Source organism: Solenopsis invicta, chromosome 11 (assembly GCF_016802725.1).
Source record: "Solenopsis invicta isolate M01_SB chromosome 11, UNIL_Sinv_3.0, whole genome shotgun sequence".
NCBI classification, from domain to species: domain Eukaryota; kingdom Metazoa; phylum Arthropoda; class Insecta; order Hymenoptera; family Formicidae; genus Solenopsis; species Solenopsis invicta.
The window spans coordinates 10,700,290-10,727,419 of NC_052674.1; the positions used below are offsets into that span (position 1 = coordinate 10,700,290).

General features: G+C 41.2%; 3 protein-coding genes and 1 long non-coding RNA gene across 14 annotated transcripts in view; 2 read left to right on the forward strand and 2 right to left on the reverse strand.

Moving 5' to 3' along the window:
- The window catches only part of LOC120359002, a 17,768-nt gene extending 16,102 nt beyond the window's left edge, over positions 1-1,666 (reverse strand). Inside the window, exon 1 of the long non-coding RNA XR_005575907.1 lies at positions 1,410-1,666. This is a non-coding gene — a long non-coding RNA (uncharacterized LOC120359002). The remainder of the gene's footprint in view (positions 1-1,409) is intronic.
- Positions 1-13,707, forward strand: part of LOC105200253 (carboxyl-terminal PDZ ligand of neuronal nitric oxide synthase protein) — a 21,764-nt gene extending 8,057 nt beyond the window's left edge. For 3 of the 6 annotated variants that reach the window (XM_026136758.2, XM_026136759.2, XM_039455144.1), the window contains 8 exons: positions 580-641; positions 1,095-1,203; positions 8,499-8,697; positions 8,882-9,006; positions 9,464-9,649; positions 10,336-10,518; positions 11,931-12,221; positions 12,450-13,707. In XM_026136758.2, the coding sequence (XP_025992543.2) occupies positions 580-641; positions 1,095-1,203; positions 8,499-8,697; positions 8,882-9,006; positions 9,464-9,649; positions 10,336-10,518; positions 11,931-12,221; positions 12,450-12,935 (1,641 nt within the window). In that variant the 3' untranslated portion in view covers positions 12,936-13,707. Of the gene's footprint in view, positions 1-579; positions 642-1,094; positions 1,204-2,083; positions 4,844-5,586; positions 8,234-8,498; positions 8,698-8,881; positions 9,007-9,463; positions 9,650-10,335; positions 10,519-11,930; positions 12,222-12,449 lie in introns of those variants that run through there. The other 3 variants (XM_011167723.3, XM_011167722.3, XM_039455145.1) reach the window with 3 other exon arrangements.
- A 147-nt stretch (positions 13,708-13,854) lies between these two features.
- On the forward strand, positions 13,855-23,208 carry LOC105200252 (transmembrane channel-like protein 2). The gene is made up of 18 exons (XM_011167720.3): positions 13,855-14,562; positions 16,377-16,533; positions 16,691-16,943; positions 17,525-17,762; positions 17,833-18,021; positions 18,143-18,378; positions 18,640-18,831; positions 19,068-19,310; positions 19,403-19,472; positions 19,598-19,745; positions 20,227-20,565; positions 20,804-21,055; positions 21,129-21,235; positions 21,318-21,613; positions 21,712-21,891; positions 22,044-22,164; positions 22,293-22,627; positions 22,773-23,208. Exons 1-18 carry the CDS (start codon positions 14,446-14,448, stop codon positions 22,927-22,929), a joined length of 3,630 nt encoding a protein of 1,209 aa, XP_011166022.2. The 5' UTR covers positions 13,855-14,445; the 3' UTR covers positions 22,930-23,208.
- Positions 23,209-23,214: 6 nt separating this feature from the next.
- The window catches only part of LOC105200249, a 65,144-nt gene continuing 61,228 nt past the window's right edge, over positions 23,215-27,130 (reverse strand). For 5 of the 6 annotated variants that reach the window (XM_039455133.1, XM_039455132.1, XM_039455137.1 and 2 more), the window contains 7 exons: positions 26,578-26,753; positions 25,743-25,994; positions 25,506-25,667; positions 24,936-25,221; positions 24,624-24,855; positions 24,374-24,527; positions 23,215-24,086 (listed from right to left, as the gene is read on the reverse strand). In XM_039455133.1, the coding sequence (XP_039311067.1) occupies positions 23,826-24,086; positions 24,374-24,527; positions 24,624-24,855; positions 24,936-25,221; positions 25,506-25,667; positions 25,743-25,994; positions 26,578-26,753 (1,523 nt within the window). In that variant the 3' untranslated portion in view covers positions 23,215-23,825. The remainder of the gene's footprint in view (positions 24,087-24,373; positions 24,528-24,623; positions 24,856-24,935; positions 25,222-25,505; positions 25,668-25,742; positions 25,995-26,577; positions 26,754-27,130) is intronic. The other variant, XM_039455136.1, reaches the window with a different exon arrangement.

Consider the following 27,130-nt stretch of genomic DNA (forward strand, 5'->3'; position numbering starts at 1 on the left):
AAAGAGGAAACGAAAGGAGGAGGAATACGTTAGAGTACATTGACGCAGAAAATAATTTTCAGCTCGGTGTTCGCTCTAAAAGTGACGTCTCCACCGCTGCTTCTCACAAGATTCGCGTTCCGGGTCAACTGATTTCCGTTTTTTTTTCCCGCGGAATTACAGTGATAAATGTGCTTTCTACACGCGATTCCGTTGTTCACTTGTTACATTGGATCAGTTCTTATACGCGAATGCGAAAAGATTCTTGGCTCAGTTCTCGTGCGCGAATGCAAAAAAAAATCTTGGCGTCACCGAATGTAAGCTCCTTGCGTAAAATAAGTAAGATCGACGTCATTCGCGAATATTGGAAGAAGGACAGAGGGAGGGAGGGAAGGGGGAAAATCACGTATGCTCGATGACGCGTATTTCGTAATAGTTGCAATTTATAACGAGAAATGATTTTGGACAAGCGCCACGTTGTATTCGCACTGATACACATGGGCGCCATATATTCTCGATGCTATACAATCGGCAATAGCCAATATTAACTAACAATATTCTTCAAGTAATGACTCGCCATTCGTGATTTTTTTTTTGCAGAAGAAACAGCAGCAATGGATGGATGAGAATAAAATATACCTGATGCATCATCCGATTTACAGGTGAGATCGCGTTCGCTTGTCGCACTCTCCAAATCGGAATCGGTGAACTCTACTGATTTCAGTGCTACACTTGTGCAACTCAATCAATGTATCAATCAGTGATATATTTACTGTTTTTTCATATATGATTTTGATTAGTAAAAGCATTTTCCTCTTAATACTCGCCGATAATCGAAGTCCCAAGTATAGCACTGTAAGTGAATGAGTAATACATTGAACTGGAGCTTTTTGTTTGCCGGATCGATTTACGATCACTATGCTTTTTGCAATTTACGTTACACGTAACGTCAAAATGTCGAATACGTATAAAAACAATCTTGCTATCGTAAGACATGATAAAGACATCGTAACGCGTTGCGTGCACAAACTCGCGAAACGATGCGCAATATTGAAACGCCACGAAGTAATTTTTTAATAAAGCGAAAACCATGTTTTTTTTCTTTCTTTCCTCAGGATATTCTACGTCTCGCACGACAGCCACGATTTAAAAATCTTTAGTTACATTGCCCGTGACGGGAGCAGCAATACTTTCAAGTGTAACGTCTTCAAATCTAGCAAAAAGGTGAGTCTCTGAGGCTTCACTCGTGCAATAGTAATTTAATCGATCTGCAATAGACACATCGAGCTTCCTATGTCGGACACGATCTTCGACTTTACATCGAGAAAAAAAATCACATGGGCTAGTCATGCGGTACAATCTCACACGCCATTTTCTCGAGTTTACTCCAAACGCAGCTATATTAAAAACAAAGGATAAGAAATACGTACGCGATCTCCAGGCGAAATCCAGGTCCGAGTCTCTTAGACGACGATCCTCTCGTCCATTTTTCTTCTATTTCCGCGGCTCCATTTCGCTGTGCAACAGCCGGCGTAAGATTTACACGTCGCGCACGTGGTTCGTAACATATATGCGCGCGGCGACAATTCACAGCAGCCCGCGTCGTCCGTCGCCTGGCGCTTCATCAACTTACGTTATTGTAAAAACCTATAAATAAACGCGGGCGGCTCCTCGACGGCATCCTCCCCGCTCCCCTCGCCGATCATTTTCCCCCGCCGCCGTCGCGCCGTGCGGGCCGTTCGCGCTGCATCCCTGTCCGAAGTGAGAGTGTATTTTCGCCTTTTCGCTGGGCGGAGGGATGGCCCGGTGAAACCGCGTCGGGGAGGAAACACGTAACGCTGTGTCGTTTTGTCGCGTATTTGCAGCGGTGCCGTTTGGCACAGAGTTATTAAAATACTCCGATATAGGCCGGCGCGCGATCTTCCGCGACATCGGCAAGCTGGCGTCCGCCGCGCCCGCGCCGGCTCCACCTCAGATCCGGAAGCTCGCCGAACGCTCGCCGAACGCTGTCCGGCGAGAGAACGAGAGGGAGAAGAGGGGGAGTTCACCTGCGACAGAATCTTTGGGGTACATCCGGTATTCTTCGTCCCGCGTTTCGGAAAAATCGCGAGCGGCTTTCGCACGAGAGTACGAAAAGTCATTCGGAGGGAGAAAGATCTGTACATCTCGTGGCCGGAGGCGAACGAAGCGATTTCTTTTTTTTTTCCTTCCTTCCTTCTTTCTTTATTTTACGTACTCGTTGCTTCTTGCGCGCACACACGCGCATTCGGGGCGTCTTGTGTGCTCGATTATAGGTATCGGCGAACGCAGACATTTTCGTTCCTCTCCTTTGTTGATTATTTGGGGATTCCGGTCGCTTTGAAAATCTAGGTGAATCCAGAAATAACTGGCGACCATAGGGGACGATATATCTAGGATGGCCGCAGAAATATCCGCCTTGGCCGAAGTTTTGAACTTGCGATATCGGGCAAAAGTTCCGAAAAGCTTTTTCTCGCTCCTCCGCCGCTGATCGTCCTATTTGCTGCCGTTTACGTCAACTTTGCGAGAACTCTCGGCCATGACTATGCGCTTGCCCTGCTAATGGACTGAACTTCCGTTTTTCTTTTTCTCATCTCTCTTTTTTTGCCTTATCTTTCCCGAGAGAACTCAGGCTCGCGTATAGAAGGTCGTTTACTTTCGGAGCTATTTCCTCTTACGGAGCCGTTTCCTCTTGAAATCCTCCGTTGTCGTTCGCGCTAATGGCGCACAGCTCCGAAACTTCATGCGCCACCGTAAACTTCAGTAGTTGGCTCGAGAATGTAACGCAACAGTTTTACATAGGTACCAGGCCTATAGACTCGTACGATTTCCAGACGAGAGTTTGTTACACTCACTTGGTCGATACGTAGGGGGCGTACACGTCGGGAGCTACGTAAGATAATTGCGAATTGTCGCAGGAAAACGCTTGACACGCGACGATATATAATTTATCAGCCGGGGAGGATATAGGAGTTCTCGAACGGTCGACCGTTAAATGACGTGCCGCGTAGGCCGGGGTGAGCTGCATAGGGATACGACGCCGTGCGTCTCGTGCGAATTTCGCTTTCCGCGTTCTCCTCGGGTCCATCCGCGTGTGCGCCTCTCGTACCCTGAACTCGCGATTTACTTTTGGACACAGAAACAGAAGTACAAAGCCGCCGGGCCACTTACGCTGCTTCAGTCGAGTCAATTTCCATCAATCTCGCTATAGCAAAGAGGGACGGACAGACGTAATTGAGAAAATAGACGAAGCGCGTAAGTTGGAGAAGTTATTTATACGCGTTTTGCGCAAAAAAATATTACGAATCACACGTGCGGAAAATTAGATCGATTAAACAAAGGTGAAAAGTATGTTACAAAAATCGCGATGCTCAATCCTCTGTGTGTGGTCCAACGTTTTTCTGGCTGCAACTTGAGCATAACTTTTCTCTGGGTGTAGCAGCGTCGTGAAAAAAAGACGAAATCAAAATTGCATAATTGAATTAAAACAGACGCGAGGGGTCGTACGCGGAAAAAAAATTAATATCAAATCGAAAATTGTTCGCTTGATATTAATTTTTTTTTTTTTCTGTAGACAATTATTCTCAAGATCGACACTTCTCCTCTAAAATAATAATAAAATCGAATTTCAAAATGATCATGATCACGGGATAATGGAACAGTAAAACGCAATTGCTCGAGCAACTTCTACAATGCAGTTAATCCGAGAATAATCACTTGTCTATATCTCGATTCTACTCTCTGCGGCACAGCGAGCAGAGATCGCCCACGGCCGCGGTTCGTGTATCAGAAAATGACCGATTTAAATCTAGAATCCTCAAGTAAGTTCTCCCGGCTATTTACTCTCTGCTATTCACTCCATTTACTACTCCAGTTAAGAGAACAGCGGCCAGTAAATCAACGAGATAGCTTCCGCTCGCTCCTCGCTCACGCTTCGCGCTGTTCGAAAAAAAAGAGAAGGCGAGGAAAGAGAGCGCGATGTGCAGAAATGTCTCGTAATAAAATGGAAAAAAGAATGGATCAATTGTTTAGCATAAACGTCGAGTTTGAATCATGAGGACGGACAGAGAGAAAAAGACAGAGAGAGAGAGAGAGGAAGGGAGGAATGAGGTGGTGCCATTGAAGAGCGGGCCGAAAGCGAGAATATTAATGCGCTTATAAATAAACCGGAGGAAAAATCCAGCGAAGCGCGCGTACAGCCCCGACAGAGGCGGGCGACGTGCTCTGCACGCCGCCGTCGGCCAAGAAACCACGGTAGGAAGCCGCACGGTTAACTTCGGCTCGCGCGTTCCCGTTCGCGAGGACTCGGGCATACACAAATCTCGGTGCGCGGCCGGTTTTCCTCTTTCCCGCCTCCTCCCCTTCACCCCTTCTTTCCCTCTTCATCATCGTCTCGTTATCCACCTCCTCGATATCCTCGACAGCCGAAAACGAATCTGGTGCAACCGGAGGAGGCGCCGAACGACGGGGACTCCCGGTGGAAGTGCGAATTCGCTGCGCGAGTGGCGCGAGATTAAACACCGCGTCTCGCCGCCTGGTGATTGAACGACCTCGAACGGGGGCGCGAATTGAGAGGTGCGCGGAGTGGCGAGCGAGTGGAAATAGGATTGTTTGATTACGCGGACACGCGCGCGATCGGCGCGGCGCGGTGCCCGCCGCGTAACATGACAGCGCACGGCGAGAGATTCGCGCGCGACGACGACGTAATAAGACGTGCCCGACGGGGAGAACGAGTAGCACAGTGATTTTCACGATCAAACGCGGTGTGATGCGTGCACGAGACACGCGATATCTGTATGACGTGAATTGACGAGTTTATTTTCATACCTTCTCCAGTTAAGAAGCCGTAAGCTCGGTGTGTGCGTGTGTGTGCGTGTGTGTGCGCGCGTGCGCGTGTGTGCAACTTTATAGGAAAATAATTGGATATAACGCACATTACTATTTAACACATCACCGACCGGCGATGTATCGGCTTGTCTTTTATTGCTCGTTGCCTTTTATTCGCCGATGACGCGATCACTCGTGTTTGGAGAGACATAAAGTTCAAATCGTCGTTGCTAGAACTAAAGATTGATAAATTTGTTTCGCAAAATTTGTCATCCGTATCCATTTATCCTTTATTGTTTTTTTCATCGCGGTTTATTTCCCCCCCCCCCTTTGTGCATTGCAAACGAAATTTTGTTCTCATCGAATTAACTTGTGTGAAAAATAATCGAACAGAGACATTGATTTCTGCATAAAACGTCAATAAAATGCGTTAACACTCGTCTCGTAATGAATCTCTCCAACCATGTGTTAACGATTCGTTTATCGATTTTGATTTTCTGTGGCGTCCTCGGAACGATGAAAGGATTTAGAGAACGGGAGATATGTACATCCAAAGAAAAGTTGTGTTTAAATTAAAATCATTTCTTTAACTTGATTTTTTTTAAGTTGAAGTGAAAATAAGGAATTCCCCTTTGAGGAAAATAAAAGTTATTTGGATTTCAAGAAATTACGTTATTATTCTTTTTTAAGTAAATAAATTATTTGTTCAAGTTATCTGTTTAATTTAAACAAACTATTTCTTTAATTCTAATAAAAGGAACAAACAAGAAATTTTTTCAAATAAAAAAAAAGACTTTCTTTTAACCGTATTGTAATGCACGAATTTTTTTCATCCAAACAAATACTTTTTGACTCGAAGAAATTTTTCTCCGGCTTACATTTTTAGGAACTACATCATTTTTAATCCGCAGCAACGGTTTTCCGTCATTGCGTGGAAAAAGCAGAAAAGACATTACACGAGTCAGTCAGCGAGTGACCGCAAAAGTGGTATAATCTGCGAGCTAAATGTCAGCTGATTACTTCGACGATTAGACAAGTAAATTGCACCTTTTCTCGATAAATAGTTAAGCTAGAAGTACACTAGAGAAAACTGTCCGATCGGATTATCCTTTGAAAAAGTAACAAACTGACATTAACGACCATTTAGATCGGGAAGAAAGAAAATCTGACGATTTATTAGCAATAAAACCATCAGAATGTCCGGAAGTGAACGGAGAAGATATATCTGTCCGTCATATTTTTGAACGGATAATCCCGTTTATTTCCGATGATTTCATTTCTTAATAAACCGTCGTTGGATCTAAATGGTCGTAAGTATCCGTTTGTTACTTTTTTAAAGGATAATTCGATCGTACAATTTTTTCAATGATATTTATGCCTATTCCATTGAGAAAAGGTACAACTTACTCGTCTAACCCTCAAAGTAATCAGCCGATTTCGTTCACAGATTATATCACTGCGATTACTTACTGACCGAGCCATAAATAAATACTTAAAAAAAAAATTCAGTGATATTTAATTTAAATATTTAATTAGATGCAAAAATACATAGAAGAAAAATTAGCATCAAATAAATAATCATATTCTCATATATAGGCAAGAGTATCTGTTTGAAAGAATTTGATAATTTTAAACAGTCATAACTTGCTCACATAAAAAAACAAAATTCTTCCTCCAAGAAATAAATTTCTTCAAGTAAACAAGTTACGTCTGTTTGAGGCTATTATAAATTTTTAAAAAAATTTTACACTTGCTTATATATGATTGTTGATATAATAATAATTTTTTTCCTGTGTATACAATCACATGTCGCCTTCCATTCTTTTTTTTTCTTTTTCTCAATTTGAAGACTCGAATAGAAATCTTTTGTCGCGTAACTTGGCGCGCCGAAAGAATCGACAGACAGACGCGCGACAGACAGTGCACGCGACCAGTTCGCGTCGAGACGATGCGAGTCTGCAACAGTTTCCAAATTACGCACAATTCAGTGGGGAATTTGCCAGATTGGATCCACAGCGACTATTTATAATTGAAAACTGTCCGTGCGGACAGTTGTTATGCACGCCGCGCGTCGATTCTCCGAAACCACGGTGTACCGCGAACTTGCACCCGCAGGTGTATAAATAAATAAATAAGTAAATACGCGATGGTAAGACGCGCGGATGAAGCGTGTCTTCCTTTTTTTGCGCGCGCGCGCGAGAGAAAGAGAGCGGAGATGCGGAAATCTCACGAGAGCGTGAAATTCTGCGATTTTTGCGTCAGTGAGTACGATTACCTACCAGGAATCGTCGATGCCGGTGCAACGCAATTGCGGTATTACTTCTGCCAGGGATAATGCATTTCAGACGTCCGCAAACGTTTACTTAATATAATTCGTGTTATTACGAATATACGCGCGCGTTTCGCATATATTGACGTTCTCGCACGCCTAATGGACAGCCGTGTTATTTTATACGAAAAGATCATGTTTGCACAATTATATCTATACAGGACGTCCGGTAGGAAAATACCTGAAAGATTGCATACCTCGAATGCGGGAGAGATCGCGGAAGTTCTCTGAAAAATTAACAGAACGTGACTTGCAGCAGCTCGCGTATAAGATGTTAAGGATAAATGTCTGCTTTGAGATGGACAACCTTTCCGAGGAGTATAAGGAAAATAAAGAATCACACAATAACAATAACGAGAATTAATCTCTCTCCTCCGAGAGATATGAACGGATGATAAAACTTTACTCTCCATTTAATTTCGAATAGATTTTGTTCCGACGGAATATTGATTACGGGCCACGCGAGCCAAGGATTAATGTGTTACGGTAAAGAATGACTCTCGAGATTTTTATATCGGCTTTAAAAATAAAAAAAAAAGACATAGATCCTTGACGTTTAATTTCTCACACGCATTAGCTGCCGATCACTTGGTACATAAAGTTTTATACGTGTTTACGTTCTTCACGACCTCGACAGGCTGAAATAAGTTCAAAGGAACTCTCAAAGTAAACGATTTGCCTTTGTGCCACGAAGTGACGAATTATCTAAATAAAAAAGAAAATGTAGTTCATGCGAGGGATCGCGCGATGGACGACAGCCGCGGACGCTGCGAACGCGTGAAAATTCCAAGCGGACGCGAGAGGAGATCGTAAGCCATGCTCAGGAATTCCTTGAGGGGCACGGCGATGGCGTCGTCCGACCCGTCGATGCCAGCGAGCCCCGGCCCTAGCAGCCCTCTGGGTTTCGAAACACCCAGGCCACGCAAGAAGCTCTCCTTCAAAGAACCGGAGGCCTTCAACTGTTTGAAACTACGCAAGCCGTCGGTGCGGCCGAAACTGATGCTCTCGCAGAACAGCGTCGACCTTAGCTTCGATGAAAATCCTTTCGAGGAGGAAAACGAGGATCTCGATGAGCTCGAGGTAAAACCTTTATGCAATCGTGAGTTCATTGAACACGTGGAAAACAACGTCTGTCTGAACGATTCGATGGAGTTGTCGAGAGATGGTTGACATAGGAAGCTCGCTAATGTCTTCGCAATATCATTCGTTGCTCTAAGAGTTTATAATTTCTTTTCTTTTTTTTTTTCTTATTGTAGTAATGCAATGTAGTTCTGCGTAAATTCGCGAAATTGCATGTGAGATAATTGGACCTCGCGAGAAAATAAGATAAATCTGATTTAATTAGAGTCAAGCGATGAGGGTAGTCAGAACGGTTGGGCAAGCTTTCGAAGTGTGCCATAAGTTAAGCATAAACAACACTACGGAGGATTCTCGAGGAGAGAAAGATGGGGAGAATCACGGTGAAAATTACGGTGATGTTTACGAGGACCAAGATGAAATTCCTAACGAGCAATCTCAGCCTTCTCCGCCGCCGGTGCATAAAGGTGAATGTCAATGATAACTACATCCCGAGCCTCGGCGTGCTCTTGTCTCTTTCTTCAGTTTTATTTTATAAATTTCACGACAGAAGGAATTTTAACAAAATCAGAAAAAAAAATAGATTTCCCTTCAATCCCTTCTATTTTCATCTCCATCGCTGCAACGCCCGTCGCTTTTCTCGCATTTCAGACATATCATTATTGGGGGATACCGAAGATTCGGTTCCCGAGCAAACGTCCGTTACCTGTCTACTTCGATCGCACGATGGACCGGCGACGACAACCTCTACCTCACCAATCAGGCAGTCGCCGTCGGTGAGACAATTACAAACGTATAAATAGGACTAGATTGGCGCGTGCTATATTTAAAAATAAAATTATCATTAACCGAATCTGTACTACGCAAGTGAAAGATACTTTGTGGATTGCTTTGGCAGCTACGATGAAGTCAAAGCCTTAAAATAAAATAGCTCGTTGTCTTGCTCTTGCTTTACGGGTAGCGGTATTGTTTACCGCTTTTCAAGCTCTGCCACTGTGTTACAACTCGTAAATTTTAAAACGTCTCTTTGCGCTCCGTTTCGCAACAGCGTGTCTTACCTCTTTATGGATTCGGAGACAATTTTCAACTCGCACACTGGGAAGTAATAAATTTTTATGCCTAATAGTTTGGCGTATATGACGCTTTTTCCTTTGTAGGTGTTGGTATTTATTTGCAATAGCGTGTATAATTTGGAGATGTCGATTTATTTATTTTCTTTTTTCCTTTTTATAGGGCACGGTGACCTCCGAGTGCGGAGGTTTATTGGTGGGAGGCGAATTAACAGCCCTGAAACACGAAATACAGCTTCTGCGTGAACGTTTGGAGCAACAGAGTCAACAAACCAGAGCTGCCGTTGCCCATGCGCGACTTCTTCAAGATCAGCTGGCGGCGGAAACGGCAGCGCGCGTCGAAGCTCAGGTATAAATAAGTGAATCAATTACCAGAACACATAAATATTTCGCCAACACTTGCCTACGCGCGATTTATCGCCGTACAATCGAACCTAATTTACCGAAGCGTCTTAATTTGCCAAGGTGAACTTGATTTAACGGAAGCAAACGATTTATACGTTTGATAACTATTTTTTTTTTTCTATCTCTTTATCGCGTTCTTTGATCGATATTATCCATATACTCGTCCCCATAAAAATACTAAAGGAAAATGCTTGATGAAATGTACACGATTAATCACTATTGTAATTTTGATAAGCAAAACAGCTTTGGTAGTACAGTAGAGTCTCCTTAACTTTGGCTCTATATGGGGCGATAAGGGCGGAATGTCAAAATTATAGAATACCTTCACCACAGCACAAGTTTACCAATCACCGTCTACTTACCCCAGCACAGATCTCCTAGAGACGTCCACGGGACGTCCATGGGACGTCCTTAGAAGATCTGTGCTATATGCGACGTGAACAAAGTACACGGTGATTGGTAGACTCGTGTTGTGATGAGGGTGTTTTATAAAAAGAAGGGGTATGACATTAGTATTTATGAAAGTACGCGTGAACGAATGCAAAGATTATAGAGGGCCAAAGTTAAGGAGATTTTATTGTATCAGGATTCTACTTTACAATTGTGGATTGCGATTGTTCTTCGTTTCAGGCGAGGACGCACCAACTTCTAGTGCAGAATAAGGAATTGCTAGAACATATAAGTGCGCTGGTGGGCCATCTGAGGGAACAGGAACGTGTTTCTGGTGGCCACGTCACCTCGCAATCGCAAATTCCGACGCCCGCGTCCATACAACAGAACGCGGCGGTTTCCGACCTGTCAGGCCTCGGCCAGGTAACGCTCTACCGAATTCCATGACACGAGTGCTCCGGTGGAGTTTGGAACCGACTGACCGAAAAACGGCGTTGCATTTCGATTAACGTTTAACAGAATGCATCTTGTACTTCTTTTTTTTTCTCTTTGTCTCTCTTTTAATACCGTTAACGCCTTTTGTACCGATTTCTCCTTTTTTTTTTTTTTTAACTTTATAATAAAACGTTTTGTACACACTTTTGGTTTTGCACCTCCCCCACACATTACACTTTAAACCGGCGAATGTGTGCGTACTTCCGAATGTGTAATGCTTCCTTTTTTTTGTGCCCTGATGACTTAGCGATGCACGCACTATGTTTTAGGCGTTTTCGTTTGGTGCCGATAAGACGTCGACGGCAAAAACAGCCGTAGCCTCGACTATTTGCATTTTTTGCGCGAGCATTTCCGCTGCTTCGATCCTCACGGCGCAAAACTTACAAAACAACAATCAGAAAGATCGCTGATCGAAATCTGTACTAATCTGCACCGGTAAAAATAATCGGGGGGCGAAAGTGTTTTTGTCACGTCGTTGCGAGAGCGATTTGACGCAGTGCGTTGCGTTTATATTTTGTCTCTTGATTACTTACACGTGCATTTGCATCGAGGTATCTAATTGCGAGATATGAATTTCATGCTAAGATACGACTAATCTAATAACAAATTAAGCACCAGTATGACGGTGTTGTCTAACAGGTCTTCGCACGGGATTTCGGAGTGCGCGCTGCCAACGAATGCTAGGTAATATTATCACTCATTACTAAAATCTATCGGTGTAAACGATCACAGTCAGACATCGAAAGATGGCTCAGATCCAAAATATCTAACAAAATACCCCAGAATAGAAAGAGGTAAGAGAACAAAGATCCACAGATAGCAGAATTTTAGATTTATAAATTCTTCCGATAATTTGCATTTTCTAATGAATACACAATTTAAAAATTCACAATACACGTTCAAACTCAAATATACTTAAATATCCGAGGTTTTAAAAAATCAAAATTATATAATATATGTACAGAGTGATCCTTGATTATATGTTAACGCTTCGTAAGTCGAATTTAGAGCTCAGAATGTTAAAATGTTTACATGCGTTAAAGAACACGGCGTGCTTTATAATAGGAGAGCACAAATTAAAAAAAAAAAATTATTGTAACTTAGAAAATATCAAATCTACGATCTATATCGATATGACATTTCTCTTGTTCTAGATTCTGGATTCATTTCTAAGCAATATAATCAAGAGTCATCTCTGTATGAGAACAAGTATATAATTACATAATAGCTAACAAAAGAAAAACGTGTAAGAAAACAGAAAAAGACGAGGACAATTTTATATCTCTCGAATATCGTGGGCTTCAAAGATCTTGTTCCCCAAACTGCGTATTCTCGGATAGTGTCAACGGACCGGGGGCCAGAGTTCGCCATGGGAACTGGATCCACCGTCCTTTTCGTACTGCACGTATCCACCGGAATCGCTGTATTCCGGTGGCCTCGGCGCCATGGGAATCGGCGCCATGGGAATCCAGAGTAATAACACCGCCGCGGATCAGTTGCAGTTCCAAACGCAGCTGTTGGAAAGGCTGCACAACCTAAGTCCGTTTCAGTCTCAGAGATCGCCCTATAATACACCGTCGCCCTATGCGATGGGCCCAAGTCTACTTCTACCTCCGTGCGGCGGACCGACGGTGAGTCCATCCCTAGGCTGATTCTACGCGTAGACGTTTTAATTTTGTTACAAGTAAATCCACAAACACAGTCAAATCACAAAAATTACAACAGTTTCGGTATTTCCTACAATAAATAATAGCTATGACAATCTTTATTTTAAATATTTTTAATGCTATTTGAGAAAGACTCGACGCCAGAAATCCGTCTCATTAATTTTTGAAAGGTTTCCCTTGCAACTTTTTCAGAATTCAGCCCAGTTGTCCCCAAATTCTGCGTCCCTGCGAATCTCTCAACCGAACAGTTTCTCCTCGTCGCCGGTCATGGCTCACAAGCTCGAAAACTACGGGATGGATAATTCTGACAACGCTTTCATAAAGCCCTTGCCGTGCACCAATGATAAAAACGCGGCTCATTCATCGACAGACATTAAAGTCAGGCAAGAACGCCCGAATCTACACGATTCTTCCGAAATACCTCCGATAATTTTGGACCCTCCGCCGCAAGGCAAACGCACGGACAGTCCGATCAAGAAAGGGAGCACGAAGCAAAGTTCGATGACTCACGGCATGCAGGACAACAAGAACCATTTGCAGAGTCCGAAAGGCCTGGCGACCATCCTGAGATCCACAGGTCCGCCGCCTTCCCGCACGACGAGCGCACGGCTACCCTCGCGCAACGAACTGATGAGCGAAATGCAGCGAACAACTTGGGCTCGTCACACGACCAAATGACGGGACACTGTCCAGTACAATAACGCGAATCTGTGTAACCTTCGGCTTCGATAAGCGAAACCGACAATTTCGTTAGAATTATTAAAAAAAAAGCACATGTTCAAGGATATTAGTCATGAATCACGGAGGAAGTTACGCGTAGTTTGAGAACCTTTGATCCAACGGATGACAGGGTTTGCATTTTTTCCTCGGTCGCTCAAAGTCGAATCCCATACGTCATATTATAGAGATTTCTAAGATGTATAGTATATGATTTTTCGATGAAACTGAATTCATGTAGAAAAACTGTCGAACGAGTTGTCTCACAAGTGAAAATTTGTTGCCAATAAGAAATGTAAGAATTTTGAGAATATATATATATATATCTTTTACAAAGATTTATTAGAGCTCTAGATCACTCAGTGCAGAGTCAATAAATCGTAGCGTAGTAATGTTCCTATGACGAACGTGAAAATCGTGATTTCGACAGATCGTACATTCGTTTGCATCTTACGAGTAATGTCCGCGGAGTGTTTGTAAAGATTGGAACGCTAGTCGCGTTCGGACAAATTATAGTGGATGTATTATCTCACATACATCTCTTCGGGTGTCCGAAGAGACAGTAATTCGTACGTTTATTCGTATCGCGACATTTACAGTGTACTCCCATGTATAAAAAAAAAAATCGTCATTTAGCGGACGAACTTGTGCCAAAAGTACCAATCGTCTTAAGAGAGTTTATTTTCAGTATATTTTTAAGTGATATAAAAATAAAGATAAGCGTGATCACAGAGCTGCGGCAATTATGTACTTTAGACACCTGTATTTCCTATACTTCTTCCATTCTTACGCGTCGCATTATCATCATAATGTATTCAGTCATTACTCAAACGAAGTTTTAAATTAATTTGGTGCCCACCGCATGAAAAAACTTAAAACGCGAATATAGTAATATTCTATTAAAGAGATTTTTCTCTTTACTCATAATCGTTTCTTTCGCCTTGGTCGGCCTTGCCCTTGGTTTAGCACTAAATAATTACATTCGTGATATGATCTAATATTTCTCGAGAAAAATAACGCCAATTTGCGTGTGAGCGGATAAAAACGGTCATTAAAGCGATAAAAAGGGAAATGCGTGCTGGGGCGGCTTTTACCATGCATACGTTAATGGCACGACGAAACGTTATTGCGAATGTGCAGATGGCCATTCAAGTTTCAACGGACAGTACGCCGGTAGATCGTCACAAGTAGCGGATCAGATTATCTCCGAGGATTATTAAATCGAGTTGTCGAGTCTTTTCTCTTTTAATAATCTTGTAACGCGTAAATCACACTGTGCATCGCACGGTTGCACACGTTGTTTGAAGTGATACCAATCTTTCTCGGTCTTTCTATACTTGATCTGAAACTGTTACGTTGACAGTTTCAGTCCAGCAAAGACGTCCAATTCCATTTCCACGTTTTGTACGTACTATTAATATCTCTCGAAATATAATCATTACCGGGAATATTGTCGTCTGTGACGTGCGGTATGCGAGCTGACTCAACTCGGTCAATGGACCAGAAGAGAATTCCTGGTATTCTAAGACTAGACAAAACGTCACGCTCTTCTGGATTTAAAGCCACGCCTCGGATATTGGTTATGCAGGTATTCCATATTTTATCAGGAATCCCATTTTCGTCTTTTATTACTCTTGATTATTTCTATCACAAAAATGGACACAGTATGTATTTTTAAGAGTATATTTTCTTCGAAGATTTTATTAAAACTGTGCCGTCTTTAAACCGTTATTAATTTTTTTTTTTATCTAAAAGAGGATCGAAGATATAAGATACAATTATAGAATATAATATATCGAAGATATTTTCTATAGTTAAAACAACAAGAACAGAATCATTGCTTAAAGTTATTAAAGTTATTTTAATGTTCGGAAATAAATTGAATAAAAATAAAGCTTCTTCTTTGATTGTTTTAGTTCGATTGTTTCATTTCTCATATCTTGTTTCTCGCCCAGTATTCTCTCTCTCTCTCTCTCTCTCTCTCTCTCTCTCTCTCTCTCTCTCTCTCTCACCGTTTTCGAACAATTTCATAAATTAAAGTGATGACTAATTTGCAATCGATCGCCGAAGCTCGCGGAGCATTAACGAAAATTACGTCGGGCGATGCGCAGCATGGGAATAATTTTCGTGGGATCGCGTGTAGCACGGTATACACGATAGTAATCATTCCCCTCGAGGAAAGTGATTACCAGCGAAGTAGAAGGGTGGAGTCATACAAAGAACGAGGAATGTAATGGCGATGGCTATTAACGTGTGGCCCGACACTCTTTTGGTGCTTGCAATTTTTGCAAACGGCAAATATTTTTTTGGATGTAATATCGATTGTTTAAAATGCTGCGAGGCAACATTGGAGGCACGAACACTGATCTGCTTACGTGAGCTTAGATTTGAATGCAGGACAAGTTTTGGCATATTATTTTCGGCATATCTGCTATTTAATAAAAAACTAAATAAACTGTTAAATATAAAATAGTATACGCTTCTCATTTTTAAAATTGTATATCGAAATTGTTAATACCGAATGTCTTTTATTTAAAATATGTGTTTTAAATGATGTAAAAGAAAGAATATCTTAAAATGCATATTTTGTAAGATTATACATAAAGAATCGCGATTTTGTCACGAAACACGACTATCGCAGACACATTGATCAATGTCTCGGGTAGGATGTCTGGGGGTGTGTCGCGTCGCGTGTGACCTCAAATTAAGGATTACCTGCAGACACGAAAGATAATTAAGAAAAGGAAAGGCGAGATCTGAATCGTATAGAATCCATAAATTGAAATTAAGGCTCGATAATATTTCAATAAATTCAACTCCCTGCGCTACAAACAGAAAGAACTTTTACTCGTACACGGAAAAAATGACTTTGCTGAAGTATCTAAAATTTGAGATACAGATCTGAAAATAATTTTGTTACAAACTATCAAAATAATTACGTAGAACGTTCGAGCTGATTGCTAGAATGTCAAATCCCTTTGCATCATTGCGTATCATGAAAATTCATAATTATTTTATGACCCAATAAAATTAATCTTAGATCTCTATTTAGAGTTAAATTTTTAAATTTCAACAAAATCTTTCCATGTATAAAATAATTTGTGCATAAATTCAGGCTTTGAAAAAAATGTATCATAAAATTATCACTTGTAATTTCTCAATGAAGATATACAAGAGCATATTTCGAGTCAGTCGTTTATTTAATCGAAATCCTATCTCTAGTCATCTCGTAATTAATGAGAGAAGCTCCCGATTTCGCTCGCAAACGGATTTTCACGTAAATGAGTTTCAGCGTTTCAGCGATCTCACTGGGTCGCTGAGCTCTTCATTACTCGCGTGACTCAGGGAAATCTATATGATCGCTGTTCGAAGACAGTAATTGGTATCTTTCACCGTACGTAGGTGGGTCCGTCGCCATCCCCGTCGCAACCGTCGGTCAGTCGACAGTCGGTTACGTTTAGTATTGTCGAGTGCCAGCGGGACGAGGATCTCGTCGAGAAGGATCAAAGGTCGCAAAGCGAAGATACGAGATTTCTCGACGACACGCAGCGTACTGCCGGTTAGTGAAGAGAATTTTCTCTTAACGGAGAAATGTCGAGGCATGTCGTCCACGTCGATGACAAGAGACTGAGGATGATGGATTCTATCAGATTTCTTTAATAAATCTATTTCGTATTTAAACTGTCTAACTCATGGCAATTTTTGATGGATTCAAGAAGCGATATCCAACCGAACGAATCCGAGCGGAACCTCGCGAAACCCGGCGCCGATGGAGAAATTAACCGCGAACGGCGAGGAGAACGACAGCGAAGACGATTACTCGGCATCGGTTTGCGCGATTATGCAACAACGGAACTCGACACGACGGCAGAGCCGGCGGAAGCGACGCCCGTCGTCCCCGTTCGGCGTCGACAGCTTCGACAGCGTCGCGCGCCGTCGATCCTCGGTTTACACCACGAGCTCGGGAGAGTTAGTATTCGCAATTTCCAGATAACTAGAGTGGATTCAAATCCATTATTTTTGAGGTTCACCTTGCCTCATCGCAGAAATTGCCAACTGAAATTAAGTTACTAAGTTAATTGTATAATTAAAATAAAACGGTATCCAGATCTCGCGGATTGTTCAGAGTTTATTCGCGCTCTAGTTCCTCATGTAGGAACCGACGATCCCCTTCACCCTGCTAACGTCATTGCAGCAAGAAAAGTATGAGTAACACTTCACACCAAGTACTATATGCAAAATATTGCAAACTTTATTTGCCATTCGTATATAACGCACCTTTTCTACGTTGCCGTCTGTAAAATTTTCTTGATATACGTTTGGAGTTTATGGATTTTATCGCAAAGATAAATAGAAAAAAAAATCATGCATTACTGACAAAGAAGCTGTATACAAAGGTATATTCCGAATAATAACGTTACATGGATTTTTCTTTTTGTAATTATATTTTTTAAAAAGATTTCTTGCTATCTGGACCACTAAATTGCTATAACACGGTACTCGAGTTTTTAGCCATTAAGCAAAGTCTTGAATAATAATAAAATTAATAGCACGATAATTTCGATGGAGGAGAGCGGTAATCAGGAGCAGATTTTCGAGAACCTCAAGCTGCACAAGGAGGTCCTGAGCGGCACAAAGCAGCAGCCTTGGCCTCTCCGACGTAAGATCAAGCTCGTGCGGCAAGCCAAGGCTTACATCCGACGACACGAAGGAGCACTGCAGGAAAGACTCGCTCAAAGTCACAGCACCAAAGACGTCATAGCGCGCGTCTCGCTTTTCATGACTCAGGTAGACTCTCGCTAGCGAAAAAATTCAATAAAACAGAAAATTTTAAAACAACACACTGTTACCTGTCTAGAAGTGGCAGTATTTTCGACGCGAGCTGATCAATCTGCAAACGTGGCTCGTACCTTGGCAGGTCCGTATCATGGAAATAGAATCTCATTTTGGTTCCGCCGTTGCGTCCTACTTCATTTTTCTCCGTTGGCTCTTCTGGATCAATCTCGTCATCGCGGTGACCCTTACGGCGTTCGTCGCGATACCTGAAGTAAGATAATTCTAGTCAGTAGAAATCAAACTTTTCCCCTTCAGACAGTTTATCGGCCATACCATAAATTAGTAAAAATATTTAATAAGACATTTACTAATTTCGTTTAACTCTTTATCAGGTATTGACCGCAAACGCGACTCTCGCTGGCGAGAGGAAGATCATGCTGGAGCAGGAGGTCGGCAAGTCGAAGGATCTGTTAACTTTGTGGGAATTCCAGGGCGTGCTGAAATATTCTCCATTCTTCTACGGATGGTACACCAATCAGGACTCGAATAGCAATTATAAACTACCTCTGGCGTATTTCGTCACCAATCTGGTCGTGTACACGTACAGCTTCGTCGCAATTTTGCGCAAGTACTAGCTACATTTCTTCTCGTCGTTGTATCTCGCAGCACAGCTTCTTTCACGAACCTTTTGTGAATTGACAATCGCATTTTTCTAAGCATTCTAGGTAGAAAGTTAAAATGAAAAATTGGTACGTTAGAAGGACATTCTATACATTATTTCTTGAAAGAAAATACACTGCGAGAATATTCTAAATGGCATTATATTATTCCAGAACTGTACGTTAGAAAGTGACGAAGCTAGCATGTGAGCATGGATGCCTTGTTTCAGAATGGCGGAAAACTCGCGCTTGAGTAAACTGACCGAAAAGGATGACGAATATGTCTTTTCGTGGAAACTCTTTACGGGATGGGACTTCATGATTGGTAATCCGGAAACCGCGCACAATCGTGCAGCCAGCATCGTGCTGGGCTTCAAAGAAGCTCTACTGGAAGAAGCGGAGAAGGAAAAGGATGAGAGAAAGTAAGCTAGCTCTCTCAACAATACTTTAACGTTAGACAGGCGCGTTATGTACAATATGCAGCGACAACTGTCCTTTAAATTTTTCTATAATACGTACTGCAATACATATATCTACTCCGATCGGAATTGTTGAGCATTCTTGATGGGCAGATCTTCCTAATGTTTGTTTAAAAAAAAAAAAAAAGATTGTGGCCAAAGAACCGAATTTTATATTGCAACCAGTAACTGTTCCGCAGCTGGAAAATCATCGCAATGAGGATATTAGTAAACGTGGCGGTGCTGACGTTACTCGCACTATCGGCGTTCGCCGTGATCAAGGTGGTCGAACGAAGCACCACAGAGTCGCGAAATTGGTGGCGGCAGAACGAGATCACGATCGTGATGTCTCTGATTACGTACCTCTTCCCATATGTCTTCGAGCTCCTCGGCTTTCTCGAGAGCTACCATCCCAGGAAACAGCTCCGAATGCAATTGGCGCGGTAAAGAGCCATTTATCAATCGCGACAAATTATACTTCAATTATATTTCGTGCAATTGATACATTGTACATTCGACTGCCCTTTCGTTCCAGAATAATGATCTTAAACTTGCTGAATCTTTACTCACTAATATTCGCATTGTTCCGTAAGATAGACTCTATGGTGAGTTTCATTATCACTTAAATAAATTAGCGTATAATGAAGAGTATGACAAGTAATGTTATTCGCGATATTTTATACAGTTAATATACCCCGTTGTTTTCACAGTGGATGTATTTTCTTTGCAGAAAATTGATCTTGACGAGCTTAATCCGACAAAAACGATTTGCAGATATAAATTGATATCATGCGACCAAGTTATATTGGCATCTTTGAGTGCTGTTTTAGTGAGCAATGTCACCCATTCTCATGTTAAGAGGGAAATATCAAAGACAAGTATGATCTATTTAAAATAAAATATTCCGGTCTGTGTTTTATATGCGCGCGCGCGCGCGTGTGTGTGTATGTGTGTGTGTATGAATGGTTTTGTTAAAAAATATAAAATTTTAACTAAATACAGATCTGAAAATGATTTTGTTAAACCATCAAAATAATTATGTAAGATGCTCAAGCACTAATTACTAAAATATCGAATTTTTTTACAGCATTATTCATTAAATTTAAACTTCCTTTATAATTATTTTGATAAACCAACATAATTAATTTTCAGATTTGTATCTAGCTGAATTTTTAATCTTTTCCTTCTTTTATCAAATTTTAAAGTAGTTGGGAATGATGAACCGTAAAATAAGAAAAATTTTCAAAAACAACTCAGAAAATAGCAAATATATCTTAGATTAACTTTGTTCTCTTATTAAATGAAAAAGTTTCGCAATTTTCTGGTGAAAATTTGATCGAAATAATTGTTATTATTCAGTGCTGCCATTCATCAGACAGGAGACATACGTCCTTAATCCTTTATTGGACAACGAGACTTTATATAAAGACTTCGATGATACATATGATTACAACGATGCGGATTACGATAATTATCGAAACGAATTTTCGTATGATGGCGACGAATCATCTACTATATCATATTATGAAAAACAAAGTATCGGGAGTATAGATGATAGCAAAATACGCTTTGATACAAGCTCGACAGTAATTGCCAATTTCCTGACTGATTCGACGATTGCTGAATACTTCTATACAAGTTCTATTTCATCCCAGAACGAAACTGCGTCAACAACGATCGAATCAGATAAAATGGAAGGTATATTACACACATTTCTTGTTTCTAATTAGTTTCTTTTACACACTCCTATATAATTATAAATTTATTATAATATTCATGTTTATTATAATTTAACCATTTAAAAAAATTTAAATTATTCAATTAGATTACGTATGTATATACATATGTGGACAAATCTGAAATTATAAGCTATATTAAATTATTGATTAATAATTGTAAAAACTGTCAACAAATAATATATCGTTTGCTGTTGCAGATTCATCGGAAACTACCAATTTTGATTTTACCGAAAGAGCAATAATTACGTCGTCTCTAGACAGCAAAACGTCGTCTGCTAAACAATTAGATGTCACATCCACAATAGCAGACGACACAACAGTTACAACGAATATCCCGGAAAGTAGTTTCTCTACTTTACAATCGAGTAAACGTGTTATCCCTCTTTCAAAAGACAATTCTTTTAGATGCTTTGAAAAAGTTTGCACCACTATACCACCGAAGAATTTAGGTAAAAATGTTTTCATTAAATCCGTATTTATTTTATTGTCAGCTTCTCACAGTGGATGAATTTACGTTTTCAGGTATGTCTTTGGAACAACTAGATTCAAAGATACGCAAAAAGCTGCGTCAATCATGCTGGGAAACTATGTTCGGGCAAGAACTCGCCAAGCTCACTGTCATGGACTTGGTAAGATATAAAAGGGAACTTTACCAAAAGTCGAATCAATAAAAATTACTCATTGAACATTCCTTAACATTTATTTTATTAGATACTCACTATATTAGCCACCCTAAGCATGGATTTCTTTCGCGCTGTTTTCGTGCGTTTTATGAATAACTGTTGGTGCTGGGATCTAGAAAAGCAATTTCCGCAATACGGTGACTTCAAGATAGCTGAAAACATCCTCCATTTAGTGAACAATCAAGGCATGGTTTGGATGGGAATGTTCTTCAGTCCTGGTTTAACAGCACTGAATCTCTTCAAGCTTGGCGTTCTGATGTATTTACGTTCCTGGGCAGTTCTGACGTGCAACGTACCTCACGAAGTGGTCTTCAGAGCTTCCAGGTTATTAAAATTAAAATTCATTATTTGTAAAAGCTATTCACACTTGACCAAAGCTTTTACAAAACAAATCTGCTACAATTATTCTTGATGCATTACAGGTCCAATAATTTTTATTTTGCGCTGCTGTTGACCATGCTATTTTTGTGCGTGCTGCCAGTCGGCTATGCTATAGTCTGGGTCGAACCCTCGTGGTATTGCGGCCCGTTCTCTGGTTATCCAAAGATTTATAATTTAGCGACGCAAAGTTTAAAAAACTCCCTTCCAGAGCTGATTCAACGGTGCGTTTTTATTCTTTTTATAGTAACATTTGTCTTTCACGACATAAATTTACTTGAAATTTATATTATTCTTTCTTTCTATTTGATCACAGCCAAAATAATGCAACTTAAATATATATGCATAATTTATCAAAAACTTTATTTCCGTTTAGATGTCTCGATTATATCGCATCGCCCGGTATAGTGATACCATTGATTGTTCTCATGACGTTAATTATTTACTACATGGCATCTCTCGCTGGATCTTTGCGAGAGGCGAAGAACGATCTAAAGGTAACGAAATGTAAAAGAATATGCAATTTTATTAAATTGTACGATGTTTAATATTTAAAATTTATTATTTTTAGTATTAATTAAATTATTATGATTAATTTATACTTATATTAAATACGTTGTTCCAGATGCAGCTACGACACGAACGTACGGAAGAACGTCGGAAATTATTCAAAATAGCAGAGAAAAAGCATACCGTGGCCGAGACTCCGCTGTCGAGGTGGAAAAAGATTCTTCCGGCATTACCGCAGGCCAGACTATCTCAAAATTCCGAAACAGCTCAAAGAGATAATGTGCAGATCACGATTGGGAACGCGAATACAGTGGTTGATACAGAAGATAAACGACTGACGAACGATACCAAAGAGGACTCGCGTCAGAATCAGGTATTCTTCGATCGCGACAACGAACAAGTTGAAAAACAGGACGATTTGGTATTAAAGGAGTCACCTCCTTGCAAAAGGTACGGTAATAATAATTAATTGCGGAAGTTCTTGAAATTACTCGTAATAGGCCTTTCTAAGCCTCAAATAAATAAACTAGATATATTTAAAAAATATTAAATATATGTCGCTGAATTTTAAGAAATAAATGACTTCTATAAGCAGACCGATAAGCGTAGAAGGATGTTCTTGGGAGTCGCCGTCGAGCAGTAAAAGTGTTATCATATCAGAAATCCAAGTAAACGAGGAAGTTGTATTCGACGTTCACAGAAACGGGGAACTGGATGACGTGTCTGAAGACGGCGACCAAAAGATAACGTAACGGATTGTGTGCAATAAATAAGAAAGTATTTAAAAAAAAATAAGAGAATAATAACATAATTAATATTTTTCATACTGCCTTAATTCAGCAAGGATCTAAGCAAAATCCATTTTGTACTAGCCTGTAAAAAAAAAAAAAAATACTGAAAGTCTCTGCCAATTCGCTTTAAAATTATAGATTTAATATCGATGTATTTTACAATCGGTCCTGAAATGCGCGTGGTATCCATATTATGCTTACCTTTATCGTAGATTTGCCGAAATATAAAACTTGCAGATACACACCTTGCAATTATTACATTTATTTCTATACAAATGTACGTGTGTAAAATGTTTATAAATATTTATAAATAATACTATCGCACATTGCTGAAGACGACATATGAAACAGCTACCTCTAAACTTCCGGATCCGCGACGGATCAAACGCAAACGCAAAATCACATTTCGATTGAGCATTGGCACATTCCTAATACCTTTATCTTATCATCAGATATTACATTACGTACAAGATATTTATAACATTGAGCTGTTTTTCCGGGATTATTTATACGTATACCAACATATCCTGCGTATACATATATATAAAATATATATATATATATATATATATATATAATTTCTCACACCAGCAATCGTACGATTCAATCTCACGTTAGTGAATACAAGTTAATTATACAATTATTTTGATGTAACGTCTATTAAAAAAAAAAAAAAAAATCGTCGATAACAAGGAACATAAATTAATTGGATAAGTGAAAAGCTATTATGTTAGCACAGTAGTTACAAGTTACCTTTGCGTTCGGATATCTTTTCTTTTCCGTTTATCGATAAATATTAGTTTCTCTTAGCGCAAACTTACAATTTGCACATCTCGTCATGTACGATGGAAAACATATTAACATGTTTGCGCCAAGCGCTTACGCTGCTCGTCAAGGAGCACCGATGCTTCACTCATAATTTTAGCAGTAGTTCGTACCAAGAATAATAATTGGTATTCGTCTATAACGGTCAGAGCTGTCTTCGTCTTGATGAGAGCGTGAAGTACGTTCGCCCGTTCGAGGTCGAGCCATCTCTGAAGCGCTACTTCCCTTTCTCGTGGACCACCGAGTGGCACGTCGGCCGGGCCCCACAATGAAAATTCCAGCACAGATTTTACCTAATTGCCGAGGGAATTAAGTTTATCCGAAAGATACAACCGTTGGAAATTGAATTAAATTATAAATAGAAAAATCAAACAATAACAACAGATACACAAAAAAATTGTGCCACCTTACCTTTGCTACTATTCTTTGTGAAGCAAAGCTCGGTTTAAAAAAGCATATAAATTTAATAATTAAAAAAGAATTATGTATGACAAAATGAACCTGCAATTGAATTGCGAAGATTTACGGACGCCATACGTGTGCCTCGCGAATCGGAATCGAAATAGAAATAAGCTCTCACCTGCGAGAGGGTGACCGCTTTCTCGCGTATCAGTAAATCCTGTATCAGAGGTAGTTCGCTCGTCAGATGCAACTGTTGCAGCGCTATTAAAGCGCACTCGCATAGGGAGACCCGTTCCTCGCCGGGCTCGTCGCTCGGGTCTATGTTTAACCTTCTGCAAAACGGAAGTTAAACGTTGAATAACGGGACTGCGGAGGCCCGTGCGATTATTATACTACGTCAACTTGTCATCCCGAGAGAAAATGCTAACCCTGGTAGGAGGTACAGCCGATAATAAACGTCCTCTCTGCAGAGTACAACGTCGCTCAGAGATCTGCTGGCGTCTTCGATCCCGCGTGCTTGAAGGCTCTTCAGAGCGTTGACCAGTTGAAGAAGGACGAACGACGCCTCTCTGCTCGCACCCTCGCCGTTTATGTCCCTCGACATCGCTCCGAACGATTGTATGGTGGTGACGTGTAGACACGGGAGAACCGAAATTGTCGCTAAAACGGAGAGATTATTGTTATAAATATGCGTCTATATTTTTTCACGTCTTTTAGTTGCGGAATTCGACGTCTACTACCTTCGACATCTTCTTTCGCGGACGGCTGGACCTTCTCGATTATCTCTTTCGGCACCTTGTCTACAAATTCTATTACGGGAGTCAAATAAAAATCTTTTTGTGGCATAGGCATAGCTAAATCGAATGCTATGCAAAGAGTGACATTTTGATCATTCCACGTCGCCGGGCAAAATATTCTTCTGCCGATGGAGACTGACGACTGAGCGTCGACATTAAAGTGCTTCAATAGAAGATTCGCGTTCTTAAGCGCGCGCAGACTTGGCGGAAATTGAACGGTTTGATTTTCCTAAAAAAAAAAAAAAAAATTGTAACGGTAAAAAAAACAATCACATTTTATTGCTCGCGTAACAAGTGGAATTATTCTCGAAACATTTCATGTACCTTTCATTGAGAGAAATTACCTTCTGAAGTCTGTAGTAAGGTACAAAACTGACACGATTACAAATTGAGATAATAAAACCTCTACTACGTGTGCAAGGGAGAACGACAAGAAACGCGTTTGTACGCGTACAGGCATGTGCACGTAAACAAGAATATGCAACAGTAAATAATAATATAAAACTAATATACCTGCTCGAGAAATTGGGCGAGCGCTTCGTGATTCGCCACAACCACCGCGCCGTAATTATCCTCGAGGCTTCGATGAACGACGGTGCGCCCCCGGCGTTGCCTCAAGCGGCCCATCCTGGGCTCGTCGTCCGTGTTTTTCCAATCCTGATCCTCCTCGGCGCCCTGAGTTAATAGACGCTCGATTAAAAAGGGTTCCGTTTAACGGGAACAAAATGGGAGAGCACGAACTACACGTACCTCGTCGCCGGTGTAGAAAGTATACGGCGCGTAAAGCTCGCTCTCGGTCTCGCTGCCGCAATACGGCAGCGAGATCGACCTCGCAAACGAGGGTTGATGATGGACCTTCGACTCCCCGATCATTGCGCTGCTGTCGGACTTTCTCTTGCACGCGGCGCGGAATCCGTTTCCGCTTCCGTGCCGCAGCTCGAGATTCGAATCGCACTCGGGCGAACTTGAGAGACACTCGTATACGTGACTGTCGTTGGATGTCTGTTGAAATGCAAGTAATCGTTGTACTGCTAACAATAAGTCGCGCTCGCGTTAAGAAGGTTCCAAACGACATAACATGTATATACTCGGATTTGTTCTCGTACTTCTAGAAATTTTTTCCCCAATTCTCTTCCAATTGTCGGAGTGACTCTAGTATTCTGTTACATTTTTTTTCTATCGTAATCAATAGAGAAACAGGAAAGATAACATACTTTCGACAAATATTTAACGTTGACTATGATATCAATTATACACAGAAATTCCCAAAATAATTATTATAGTTTGATCTCTCTTTCGTTTGCTCTTTCCGCAACCTGACGATAAAGACTTCGCACAGGAAATCATGCGGTGACAAATCATGCGGTGACAAGTACAGCAATTATCTTGTTTTCACTGTTTACCTTTCCCGAGATCTATAAGCATTTGTCTGCGTACAAAGAACGCTGTGGATTTAGCGTGTGAATATTGCTCATCGCAAACATTTTTACGCTACAGTCCAATTCGCATTCGCCAATATTCGTACGTCATCTAGATCCGTCGCAAAATTTAGCTGGAGAAATTTGAGGGAGAGAGCCTCTCTTACCGGCGAGTCGGAGGTGGGTCGTGCAGCAGTGAGCCCGTTGTAGTCTCGGTGCTGATCCTCGGCCGATGCCCTTTTCGGGACGGGTTGGGAGATCGCTCGGTCCCTCAGGCTGGCGGTTCTTTGGGGTTTCGAGGGTGCCAGGGCACTGCGCACCTCACCTGTAACATCCTCCGCTGCTGCAGGCACGATCCGCCATCGTCAAGCGCCACGGGTTAGTACCACAAGACACAAGGCATATCGACGAAACGGGCTAGCTATCCGGGCTAGCTAGTTCGCCTAACGCACTAGGGTACTGGAGGAACGTCCGCGCGACGCAAAGTCAAATTTCAGGTGTGTGTGGCGATACAACGAACGTTAGTTCACCCATTGTTCCACGCGTGTGCACTAATCGCTATGCACGGACTATTCTCTTTTAATGTCCAGGTGATCTCTGATATGGTCTCTGATCTGAACCCGATTTCATGAGCGGCCAAGCGTTGACGGCGCTAATATGTGGATCATGCGAGAATATCTTTCCTTACGATGTTGAAGCTTTCGAGCAACGTCTGTCACG

Bases quoted from the DNA above. Each gene is read 5' to 3' on its own strand.
- LOC105200252 (XM_011167720.3), top strand. From the start codon at position 14,446: ATGCGAGCTGACTCAACTCGGTCAATGGACCAGAAGAGAATTCCTGGT. The intron at 21,892-22,043 runs GTGCGTTTTTAT...ATTTCCGTTTAG, and splicing joins CTTCCAGAGCTGATTCAACG to ATGTCTCGATTATATCGCAT. The intron at 22,165-22,292 runs GTAACGAAATGT...ACGTTGTTCCAG, and splicing joins AGGCGAAGAACGATCTAAAG to ATGCAGCTACGACACGAACG.